The 13,021-nt window shown below is 50.3% G+C and overlaps 1 protein-coding gene across 4 annotated transcripts in view; it reads left to right on the top strand.

The window, feature by feature from the left end:
• The window catches only part of ADGRB2 (adhesion G protein-coupled receptor B2), a 673,616-nt gene that overhangs the window by 556,177 nt on the left and 104,418 nt on the right, over positions 1-13,021 (top strand). For all 4 annotated transcript variants that reach the window (XM_075336137.1, XM_075336136.1, XM_075336138.1 and 1 more), the window contains 3 exons: positions 4,063-4,209; positions 4,333-4,511; positions 12,682-12,725. In XM_075336137.1, coding sequence (XP_075192252.1) covers positions 4,063-4,209; positions 4,333-4,511; positions 12,682-12,725 — 370 coding nt within the window. The remainder of the gene's footprint in view (positions 1-4,062; positions 4,210-4,332; positions 4,512-12,681; positions 12,726-13,021) is intronic.

Raw genomic sequence — 13,021 nt, 5'->3', positions numbered from 1 at the left:
CTTTAGTTTCTAAAAAAAAAGTCATATAGATAGGTAAGAGATAATAGTTAAGACAGACATTGGTTTATATTCTCTCAAACACAGCCTGCTGCCCACAGCTCTATAGCCTGCAAAATAAGCATATTTTAATGTAGACGCCATTCTTATATTTCTAATACTTTTTATTTATATCTCTATTTTAAATGTATTATAGAGGATCTGTCACCAGGTCAAAAGTGCCAAGTTTTGTCTCTTTATGTATTCCTGCTGCACCCTTAGTAATTATATATATATATATATATATATATATATATATATATACAGTTAGGTCCAGAAATATTTGGACAGTGACACAATTTTCGCGAGTTGGGCTCTGCATGCTACCACATTGGATTTGAAATGAAACCTCTACAACAGAATTCAAGTGCAGATTGTAACGTTTAATTTGAAGGTTTGAACAAAAATATCTGATAGAAATTGTAGGAATTGTACACATTTCTTTACAAACACTCCACATTTTAGGAGGTCAAAAGTAATTGGACAAATAAACCAAACCCCAAAAAAATATTTTTATTTTCAATATTTTGTTGCGAATCCTTTGGAGGCAATCACTGCCTTAAGTCTGGAACCCATGGACATCACCAAACGCTGGGTTTCCTCCTTCTTAATGCTTTGCCAGGCCTTTACAGCCGCAGCCTTCAGGTCTTGCTTGTTTGTGGGTCTTTCCGTCTTAAGTCTGGATTTGAGCAAGTGAAATGCATGCTCAATTGGGTTAAGATCTGGTGATTGACTTGGCCATTGCAGAATGTTCTACTTTTTTGCACTCATGAACTCCTGGGTAGCTTTGGCTGTATGCTTGGGGTCATTGTCCATCTGTACTATGAAGCGCCGTCCGATCAACTTTGCGGCATTTGGCTTAATCTGGGCTGAAAGTATATCCCGGTACACTTCAGAATTCATCCGGCTACTCTTGTCTGCTGTTATGTCATCAATAAACACAAGTGACCCAGTGCCATTGAAAGCCATGCATGCCCATGCCATCACGTTGCCTCCACCATGTTTTACAGAGGATGTGGTGTGCCTTGGATCATGTGCCGTTCCCTTTCTTCTCCAAACTTTTTTCTTCCCATCATTCTGGTACAGGTTGATCTTTGTTTCATCTGTCCATAGAATACTTTTCCAGAACTGAGCTGGCTTCATGAGGTGTTTTTCAGCAAATTTAACTCTGGCCTGTCTATTTTTGGAATTGATGAATGGTTTGCATCTAGATGTGAACCCTTTGTATTTACTTTCATGGAGTCTTCTCTTTACTGTTGACTTAGAGACAGATACACCTACTTCACTGAGAGTGTTCTGGATTTCAGTTGATGTTGTGAACGGGTTCTTCTTCACCAAAGAAAGTATGCGGCGATCATCCACCACTGTTGTCATCCGTGGACGCCCAGGCCTTTTTGAGTTCCCAAGCTCACCAGTCAATTCCTTTTTTCTCAGAATGTACCCGAGTGTTGATTTTGCTACTCCAAGCATGTCTGCTATCTCTCTGATGGATTTTTTCTTTTTTTTCAGCCTCAGGATGTTCTGCTTCACCTCAATTGAGAGTTCCTTAGACCGCATGTTGTCTGGTCACAGCAACAGCTTCCAAATGCAAAACCACACACCTGTAATCAACCCCAGACCTTTTAACTAATTAATTGATTACAGGTTAACGAGGGAGACGCCTTCAGAGTTAATTGCAGCCCTTAGAGTTCCTTGTCCAATTACTTTTGGTCCCTTGAAAAAGAGGAGGATATGCATTACAGAGCTATGATTCCTAAACCCTTTCTCCGATTTGGATGTGAAAACTCTCATATTGCAGCTGGGAGTGTGCACTTTCAGCCCATATTATATATATATAATTGTATTTCTGAACATGTTTTTGTAAACAGCTAAAATAACAAAACTTGTGTCACTGTCCAAATATTTCTGGCCCTGACTGTATATACACATATATACGTCACTGCATTTCTGTGTGCAGGGTGTCGTTTCATATTGAATTGATGATGCCCTACAATTTTTTAATTCACTTTTTTTCTCTATCTCATTCCGTTTTTAAGATAAAAATGCTAACTCCGTTGTTTTCCACCAGGTGGCGCTATAGGCGGTTTCATTGCATAGCGCATGACTACCTTACTATACCTAGACACCACTTCTATGCCTATAGCTGCTGCCGTTCTCAAGTTAATGGCGGTGGACAGGATATGGGTGGACACACTGTGCCTGTGTATATATATATATATATGTATATATATATATATATATATATATATATATATATATTTATCCACTATGCGGTTCCAGAGATATAGGCCTTATTTATTAAGTGATGATTTTTTTGGTCTCTACCAATGGGGTGTGGCTCACACGATTCCCCGGGGCCGTATGTTTAGGCAGCTCTTCATTATTATCCCGTGAGCCATAATCCTGCTTGAAGTTCTCTGGTTTAAAAGCGACAGTTCTATATGCATGGCTGAAGTTTCCAAAAATGTTTTGAATTGAGAAGTTGTCACAAGGAGATTTTTGCAAGCATCTCTGACACACACAGACCCACAGATGTGTAGTTCATAGGCAGGCTAGCAAGAGTTAGGGGCACTTTACACACTACGACATTGCAGGTGCGATGTCGGTGGGGTCAAATTGGAAGTGACGCACATCCGCAGGCGATATCGTATTGTGTAAAGCCTTTTTGATACGATTAACGAGCGCAAAATCGTCGTAATCGCATCATCGGTGTAGCGTCAGTTATTTCCATAATTTGGAAAAGACCGATGTTACGATGTCGTTCCTCGTTCCAGCAGCATCACACATCGCTGTGTGTGAAGCCGCAGGAGCGAGAAACATCTCCTACCTGCGTCCTGCGGCTCATGCCAGCTATGCGGAAGGAAGGAGGTGGGCGGGATGTTTACGTTTCGCTCATCTCCGCCCCTCCGCTTCTATTGGCCACCTGCCCTGTGACGTCGCTATGACGCCGCACGACCCGCTCCCTTAATAAGGAGGCGGGTCGCCGGCCAGAGCGACATCGCAGGGCAGGTGAGTGCATGTGAAGCTGGCGTAGCGATAATGTTCGCTACGCCAGCTATCACCATGATATCGCAGCTGCGATGGGGGCGGGGACTATCGCGCTCGGCATCGCAAGCATCGGCTTGTGATGTCGTAGTGTGCAAAGTGCCCCTAAATCTCTTCTGGACTGCTTGTTAATCTCCTTTTGTTACATGCTATGGGAGAGCAAATTGTATTCACTCCCCTCATATATATGCTGGCTTGACACTTCCATTAGTCCCTGCTATAGCTTGTCTATACTGGTCTGGAGAGGTGGTTTGATCCAGACTTACTGGTGGTTGTTTTGTATTATTGTTGTGAGCGGTTGTGGTGCTAACCCTCGTCCTTTGGTTGCTGCCTTTTTTCTCTTGCTTTTCTCCTTAGTTTCTGAGTTTCTTGTGTCTGAGTTTCTGCTTTGACCGATCATTCTAAATGTGTATTTCCATCACACCACTGCCACCTTCCTTACCTTAATTAATTAGCTCTGGTCAGGGGTATAGTCAGACACAAGGCATCTCCACCATTAGGGGTATACCTGAGGACAGTGATACCCTTGGGTCCCCTAGCATGAGGCACAGTATAGGAGCTTCCTGTTCCTCGCTATCCTGCAGGCACATCATAACAACAATACTACATAAGACCAAGGTTTTCAGATGACTCAAAGTTTTTTTATATTTGGCAGAAGATATATTCAAGTACTAAGAGCATAAAGATATAATCTTGCCGTAAAAATTAGCACTGAATAAAAAGGCTCATATCTCTGGAACCGTATGGTGGATATTAAAAATAAAAGAATGCAGAATACTCAGGGAAGCAGAGGGAATAAAATAAGAACTAAAATTGGCCAGTCTACATCTTTTAACTGTTTTGTAAGGTTTAACAGTGATATAAAGTTCCTTTACTTTATTTGTGTATAAACCCACTGGAAAATCTTTTTATACAATCTTCCCTTAAATGATGGCATATGTATGTACTAAACATTGAATTTCATGTTCATCTGTCATGCAGTTATTAGTATCCAAAGGGAACCAGTATCAGCTGTATCCAGTGATATAAACTTCCCCATGAAAGGTCGCCGCGGGATGAATGACTGGGCTAGAAACTCTGAGGATAAACTTTTTATTCCCAAAGAAGTGCTCGCTTTACCCCAAGCAGGTAAACACTGCATACAAATTTACATACTCAGTAAATGTATTAAATTATGAATGCTTGTGTGGGGGAGGGGTGTAATACGGAATAAAAATGTTATTCTGACCCTCTCTTCTTTTTGTACTGCAGAAACAGAAGACTCTGCATATTTTGTGATAGGTGCAGTGCTATACCGCACTCTCGGGCTCATCTTACCGCCTCCAAGTAACTCCTTAGCAGTCAGTTCAAAGGTTCTGACTGTCACTGTCCGTCCCGTCACCAAACCAGAAGAACAGTTAGTTGTGGTGGAGTTATCGCATATAATCAATGTAAGTACTATTTAGCACATGTCTACATTGTTGTCTGTCTGCCATAATGTCTCAGTCATAATGTGTAATACCTGATGTGAGGTAAATCCTAGGATATGAAGAGGAATTATGACTAGAAGTCATAATTGCTCTCATCACTCCCTGGCAGTGCCCCCCCTCCCTTCTTGTTCTCAAATGTCCAGCATCTGTGAAGGTGTCACATCCCACTTACACCTCCAACAGCCATCTCCTCTGATATGGAGATGAGATGATGTGAGGACAATGGACCCAGGATGACTCCCTGCCGTCACCCTGTAACAAGAGTTGTATCTCATTAGCAAGGCTTGGAAGTAGCCAGACAGAACGACTCCAGTAAAAAATGGTTCATATCTCGCAAGCCATATCTCCGATAAATATGGCAACCATAAAAATGGTGTTTGCGCAGGCGGACGATGCTGGCACACCTTTTTTATGGAAGGGGGAGCTTGGGAAATACCCCAGGCGTGATATCAGCCATATGGGAACTCGTAGACAGGTCATGAGTCCCCTCGTTCTGTAGCTAAATTCATAACTGTCACAATGAGAGCATTGGCGTCCGCCTACGACGCTCCCAGGCAAAGTTATGGCCAATATCCCCTTTGCTGGATAATTCTGATCCATGCAGGGGGAGTGGCAGTGCTTCCCTGTGAGGTCACTAAGGTAGGAGGGGACCTGGATCTGCCCAGGTTGATAACCCTACTTCGGCCATTTTCCAGTGTTCTTCTGCTCGGGGGCCTGGTTGGGAAAGACCTGTGAGGGAGTTCCTGGAAACCTGGTCTACAGCGCCCCCCTGTGGCCAGACGCAACAAGGTAACTGCTGGAACTGTGTATGCCTGTTTGTAACCCATGCTTTGATTGTAACTGTACTCTGACATAACTGTATATTCTGTAGATTCCCTATTGTATATATTGTAGTTCTAGTGTGCTTTAGGCTGATTAAATTATATAATTAATCTTGGGCTGTTCTGTTATCTCGATCTTGAATCCCACGTCTGTGTGTTCGGCTAATAGTTACCGTAAATCGGTTGGTGGCAGCGAGTTGTGCCAAGGATTATTGTGGGGAGGCCAGTGAGATTCAGGGAGGTTTTATATATTCCGCCCGCGGAGGTCGGGGGAATATATACCCTACTCTCACCGGGGACCCTTCAATAATCGGCATAAGTAGTATAGCGGCCTCCTTGCTTATTGTCGGGCAATTCCATAATTGGCCTGACTATAAGAGGGGCGCTAGAGAGCGCGTCACGTGCTCTGTCTGTCGGTCGGGAGGTATAAAGGAGGGGTGACCCCACTTGTTACCCCCCGATTGTGACGTACTGGTAGCCAGCGCGGGGGATTTCTGAGTGACCCCCCCGGTGGTTTGTGACATATTGGTGGCATAGCGGTGGGATCGAGATAATAGTGTGTGTGAGTGTGAGACCCATACTCCCAGACACTAAAGACTGCCTGCAGCAGCTGTGGCTGCTGGGGTCTTCAGACTAGCTCAACACTAGAGTGTCAGAGTGCAGATACTGTAAGGTGTGTGGAGGCATCAGGTGTCAGTTCTGTGTCAGTGACCAAAAGTCTGCAAGAATGGCTGATGGCACCAGGAGCAGAGCTATGCAACTGGCCAATGCTAAGGCAGGAGCCGAAGAGAGGGAGGACGGTGCTGTGGACAGCAATGAGGAGGTTGCCCACGAGTCCTCCAGGAGCTCGACGCCAGAAAACAGCTCCGCAGAGGACATTGCACAACCGGGCACTGCTGGACAAGAGGAGGAGCAGCTCACCCAAGGGTCCTCAACGAGCCAGATGCCAGCCCTCCGCTCTGCAATGGACAGTGAATCACCAGGCTCCGCAGCGGGCCGCAGATCACCACGTCCCATTCCACCGAGCCTGGGAGGCTCGGATAGCCTTCTTCAAATGGCTATGGCCCTTCTCCAGGCTGGAGACCAGGAGGGCTACAAGGGACTCCTGGCAGAGCACAGGGCAGAGCGGCAGGCAGCGCGTGATGCTGAGGCTGCGGAGCGGCAAGCAGTGCGTGAGGCTGCGGAGCGGCAAGCAGCGCGTGAAGAGCGAGAGCGAGAGCGACAGGCAGAGCGTGACTACCAGCTGCAGCTAGCTCAGCTCCGGCCCTCATCAGCCACACGTGACCTTCAAGACACCAAACTTCCAAAGGTCCGTGTTGAGGACTTCCCAGTGCTGGAGAAGGATGGAGACTTGGACTCTTTCTTGACTGCTTTTGAACGGACTTGCTTGCAGCACCATCTGGACAAGGACCAGTGGGCCAAATACCTGACCCCCCGTTTAAGGGGTAAGGCCCTGGAAATCCTTGGGGACTTGCCTGCTGAGGCAGATCAGGGCTACGACACCATCAAGCGGGCCCTGATCCAACAGTACAACCTCACTCCAGAGTCCTACCGCAAGAAGTTCCGGAGCCTACAGAAGGGACCAAAGGACTCCTGGGCTGACCACCGGCGGGCACTTGCCCGAGCTGCCGACCACTGGACCCAAGGCCTGCAGCTTTCCACCGGACCGGAGATCCTGGACTTGTTCATCACGGAGCAACTCTTGTGGAACTGCCCTGAGGATCTCCGCCAGTTCATCCGAGACCAGAAGCCAAAGGGGTCCACGGCTACAGCTGCCCTTGCCGATGACTACACCAACAACCGGGCCCCTGAGGCCAGGAGAGCGGCCACCAGCAGCACCTGGAGAGGGGGTAAGATGAATTCTGCGACTGCCCCACCTGCCCCTAGACTGCAGGGGGTGTCCCCCTCAACTCCCCTCTCCAGGCCCGTGGCAGAACCAAGACGGTGCCACCAGTGCAACCTACCTGGACACTTCAAGGCCATGTGCCCTCAGCGTCCCAAGGCCCCTGCTCCGTCCCCGTCCCAAGGGCCGCCCAAGGTGTATTGTGTGGGTGGGGGTGGTGGTAGGTCCCTGGACAGCTTCCAACCTGTCACCGTCGGCCGGTCTGTGACCATAGGACTGCGAGACAGCGCCTCGGAGGTGACTCTGGTGCGGCCTGAGATGGTGTCCCCCCAAGACTTGATCCCTGGAAAAACCCTCGCTGTCTCCGGGATTGGAGGCACTGACCCGGCGCTGCCTGTTGCTGACATTTATGTGGACTGGGGCGCAGGGCGAGGGGTGAGGGAGGTGGGGGTAACTGATCGGATCCCTGCAAACGTGCTACTTGGGACAGATTTGGGGCAAATAACCTCCCAGTTTGGCCCCGCCCCAAAGGCTGAACCTTCAGCCAGTGCTGACGTGCCTCCGGACAATGTTAATGTGTTATCTATGAATGATGTAAGGGAGGAGGGAGTGAACTCTGATATTTCTGCTTGCATAGACACCATAGACACACACTCAGCTGCAGCTGTGACAGGGGAGGGGGTCAGAGAAAGGTGTGACAATGCCTCTACAAGTAACCAGCCTGTGAGCTGGGATCTGTTGCCCTCTGCAGGGATAAGCAGAGAGCAGGGTGCTGCAGGGGGAGGACCAGTGTGTGGGGTGGGGGCTACCACAGCAAATGTGGGGTCCCCAGAGATTTCACAGCGGGGTTCTGTTGCTGCAGGAGGGGAACAGGCAGGTGAGATTGGGGCCGGTCCAGGAGCGGAAGTGCTCCCAGGTAAGATCTCGGTGCATGGTTCCCCCACAACCGGGGTGTCAGGAAGCCAGGTAGGTCTGCCTGAACCGGCGACTTGGTCAGGAACGGAGGAGGAGCAGGCACGACCCACGGTCGCAGCGGCTGTGGCCGCTGTCACCCGCAGTGGGAGTGCTGGAAGCCAAGGGGCCTCCCGGAGGTCCGATAGCTCTTCCCCTTCTGACCAAGTGGCAGCCGAGTCAGGTGGAGGCCAGGACACAGGTCCCGGGGTACTGACTGAAGATGTGACAGTCTCGTCGATTCTGGCCACATCTAGTCAGGGGTTTCAGGCAGCGTTAGAAGCTGACGACAGCCTGAAAGCTCTTAAGGAGCAGGCGGCACAGCCTCCCTCGGACTCGGACCCGGAGCGAGTGGTCTGGGACCAAGGACGGCTGTACCGGGCCACGGTCCAGCAGGGTTCACCGGAGGCGTGGCCCAGGGACCGACAGTTGGTGGTACCCTATCCGTTCCGGACGGAGTTGTTGCGGATCGCACATGAGATTCCGATGGCCGGACACCTAGGGATCGCTAAGACCAAGGCCAGGTTAAACCAGCATTTCTACTGGCCAAAAATGGGGGCCGATGTGGCTGCCTACTGCCGTTCGTGTGAAACCTGTCAGAGAGTGGGGAAGGCGGGGCCACACCCCAAAGCCCCACTAGTATCTCTGCCAATCATCGATGAGCCTTTCAGGAGGGTGGCTGTGGATCTGGTCGGCCCGCTGGCCATCCCCAGCAGCTCCGGGAAACGCTTCATACTGACGGTAGTGGACTATGCCACCCGGTACACAGAAGCAGTGGCCTTGTCGTCCATTCGGGCTGACAAGGTGGCCACCGCATTGCTGGAGATTTTCTCCCGAGTGGGTTTTCCCCAGGAAATGCTCACTGACCGGGGGACCCAATTCATGTCCCAGCTGATGGAGACCCTCTGTAAGCAAGTCCAGGTGCGACATCTGGTGGCCAGCCCGTACCATCCACAGACTAATGGCCTGTGCGAGCGGTTCAATGGCACCTTAAAGCAGATGCTTAAGATGTTGGTCGACTCCCATGGGCGTGACTGGGAGCGGTATCTCCCACACCTGTTATTTGCTTACCGGGAGGTTCCACAGGCCTCAACAGGATTCTCACCGTTTGAGCTCCTGTACGGGCGACGTGTGCGGGGCCCCCTGGCTCTGGTGAAAGAGGCTTGGGAAGGGGATTTGGCCACCCCTGGAGTGTCGGTCATCGAGTATGTCATGCGCTTCCGGGACAAAATGCAGGCCTTGACGCAACTGGTACACGACAATATGGCTCAAGCCCAGGCCGATCAGAAGCGTTGGTACGACCAGAACGCTTGTGAGAGGACCTACCAAGTGGGTCAAAAGGTGTGGGTACTGGTCCCCGTACCACAGGACAAGCTTCAGGCAGCCTGGGAAGGCCCATACCTCGTGTACCAGCAGCTCAACCCTGTAACGTACCTGGTCACCCTGGACCCCGCCCGTGGAAGGCGAAAGCCCTTCCATGTGAACATGATGAAGGCACATCATGAGCGGGAGGCATGTGCGCTCCCCGTGTGCAACCTGCCCGAGGAGGGAGAAGCGGAAACCCTCTTGGATATGCTAGCCCAGGTTAGGGCAGGCGGATCCATTGAGGATGTGGAGGTTGGCCACCAGCTCTTGGAGGACCAACGGTCCCAGCTGTGGGCCACCCTACACCCCTTCCGGGGGTTGTTTACCAACCAGCCCGGAAGGACTGACTTGGCTGTCCATCACGTGGACACTGGGGATCATCCCCCGATCCGGCGTTCAGCATATCGGGTCTCCCTGGAGGTGCAGCAACACATGCGCCAGGAGATTGACGAGATGCTGAAGCTGGGGGTGATCCAGGCATCCAACAGCGCTTGGGCCTCGCCTGTAGTCCTCGTCCCTAAGAAGGACCGAACCACTCGGTTCTGCGTGGACTACAGGGGGCTCAATGCGGTCACGGTCGCCGATGCGTACCCAATGCCACGCATCGATGACCTGCTCGATCAGTTGGCCGGGGCTCAGTACCTGACCATCATGGATCTGAGCCGGGGATATTGGCAGATCCCCCTGACTCGCAAGGCCAGGGAACGCTCTGCCTTTATTACCCCATTTGGACTGTACGAGTCCACGGTGATGCCATTCGGGATGAGGAATGCCCCTGCCACTTTCCAGCGGATGGTCAACACCCTGCTCAAGGGACTTGAAGGGTACGCGGCCGCGTACCTGGATGACATTGCCGTCTTCAGTCCCACCTGGGAGGACCACCTAGAGCATCTAGCACAGGTGCTCAGGCGGATCCACCGGGCAGGTTTGACCATCAAGCCGGGAAAGTGTCAGCTGGCCATGAGCGAGGTCCAGTACCTCGGTCACCGGGTAGGTGGGGGAACGCTGAAGCCCGAGCCTGAGAAAGTGGAGGCCATCGCATCCTGGCCCACCCCCAGGACCAAGAAGCAGGTGATGTCCTTCTTGGGGACCGCTGGGTACTATAGGAGGTTTGTTCCATGCTATAGTAGCCTGGCAAAGCCCTTGACGGACCTCACCAAGAAGAAGCTGCCCTCTGCAGTCGATTGGACAGTGGACTGCGAGACAGCCTTCCGGGCCCTAAAGGACGCCCTGTCCAGCCCGCCCGTGCTACAGGCAGCCGACTTCACGCGGCTGTTTGTAGTACAGACCGACGCCAGTGACTTCGGCCTCGGTGCGGTGCTCAGCCAGGTGGACTCTGCGAGCCAAGAGCACCCAGTCTTGTACCTGAGCAGGAAGCTATTACCAAGGGAAGTGGCCTATTCTACAATGGAGAAGGAGTGCCTGGCCATAGTGTGGGCCCTGCAGCGTCTGCAACCCTATCTATACGGGCGCCACTTCCTCGTGGAGACGGACCACAATCCCCTCAGCTGGTTGCACACCGTCTCTGGGACGAATGGGCGATTGTTGCGATGGAGCCTTGCGCTCCAGCAATACGACTTCACCATTCGCCACAAAAGGGGCCGTGACCACGGTAACGCAGACGGGCTGTCCCGACAAGGAGAGGTCGCGGACGGGCGCACGGGGGAACACCGGAGTGTGCTGCCCCCTAGCGCCCTCAAAAGGGGGGAGGTGTGAGGTAAATCCTGGGATATGAAGAGGAATTATGACTAGAAGTCATAATTGCTCTCATCACTCCCTGGCAGTGCCCCCCTCCCTTCTTGTTCTCAAATGTCCAGCATCTGTGAAGGTGTCACATCCCACTTACACCTCCAACAGCCATCTCCTCTGATATGGAGATGAGATGATGTGAGGACAATGGACCCAGGATGACTCCCTGCCGTCACCCTGTAACAAGAGTTGTATCTCATTAGCAAGGCTTGGAAGTAGCCAGACAGAACGACTCCAGTAAAAAATGGTTCATATCTCGCAAGCCATATCTCCGATAAATATGGCAACCATAAAAATGGTGTTTGCGCAGGCGGACGATGCTGGCACACCTTTTTTATGGAAGGGGGAGCTTGGGAAATACCCCAGGCGTGATATCAGCCATATGGGAACTCGTAGACAGGTCATGAGTCCCCTCGTTCTGTAGCTAAATTCATAACTGTCACAATGAGAGCATTGGCGTCCGCCTACGACGCTCCCAGGCAAAGTTATGGCCAATATCCCCTTTGCTGGATAATTCTGATCCATGCAGGGGGAGTGGCAGTGCTTCCCTGTGAGGTCACTAAGGTAGGAGGGGACCTGGATCTGCCCAGGTTGATAACCCTACTTCGGCCATTTTCCAGTGTTCTTCTGCTCGGGGGCCTGGTTGGGAAAGACCTGTGAGGGAGTTCCTGGAAACCTGGTCTACAGCGCCCCCCTGTGGCCAGACGCAACAAGGTAACTGCTGGAACTGTGTATGCCTGTTTGTAACCCATGCTTTGATTGTAACTGTACTCTGACATAACTGTATATTCTGTAGATTCCCTATTGTATATATTGTAGTTCTAGTGTGCTTTAGGCTGATTAAATTATATAATTAATCTTGGGCTGTTCTGTTATCTCGATCTTGAATCCCACGTCTGTGTGTTCGGCTAATAGTTACCGTAAATCGGTTGGTGGCAGCGAGTTGTGCCAAGGATTATTGTGGGGAGGCCAGTGAGATTCAGGGAGGTTTTATATATTCCGCCCGCGGAGGTCGGGGGAATATATACCCTACTCTCACCGGGGACCCTTCAATAATCGGCATAAGTAGTATAGCGGCCTCCTTGCTTATTGTCGGGCAATTCCATAATTGGCCTGACTATAAGAGGGGCGCTAGAGAGCGCGTCACGTGCTCTGTCTGTCGGTCGGGAGGTATAAAGGAGGGGTGACCCCACTTGTTACCCCCCGATTGTGACGTACTGGTAGCCAGCGCGGGGGATTTCTGAGTGACCCCCCCGGTGGTTTGTGACACCTGATATGCAGCACCTCCATGCCAGTTTGTGAGTTTTTGCCCATTTTTACCACCTTTTTTGTACATCATGTCTTTATACATATTGAAGCTTAAAAGAATTGTTCTAATAAAGGCTGTCTTCTTATCGAACAGGGCACGTCCAGTCCCCAATGTGCTGTATGGGATTATTCTAAAAGGTTGGTGTACTTGATCCGTTCACAACTTCATTTTATATTAAGAACTAAATAAAGATGGCTATAGCTATTATCTTAAACATGCAAGTTACCTTTCTTTTTATAAGAAGAGTAGCTGTCATTTTAATTATTATTTCATAAGTCGAAAAAATCACACAAGAAAATAAGTAATATGTCTAACAGAGAAATCTGCTGCTTTTAATCCTGGACTGAACTTTCATTCTCAATTCATGGGTAATATCTGTATTCGGTGAATAGAGAATTCACCATTACTGAGACAGAATATGGCAGTTAGTGCT

This window comes from Anomaloglossus baeobatrachus, chromosome 2, assembly GCF_048569485.1.
Source record: "Anomaloglossus baeobatrachus isolate aAnoBae1 chromosome 2, aAnoBae1.hap1, whole genome shotgun sequence".
Classification (NCBI taxonomy): domain Eukaryota; kingdom Metazoa; phylum Chordata; class Amphibia; order Anura; family Aromobatidae; genus Anomaloglossus; species Anomaloglossus baeobatrachus.
This window is presented reverse-complemented; position numbering and strand designations above follow the sequence as displayed.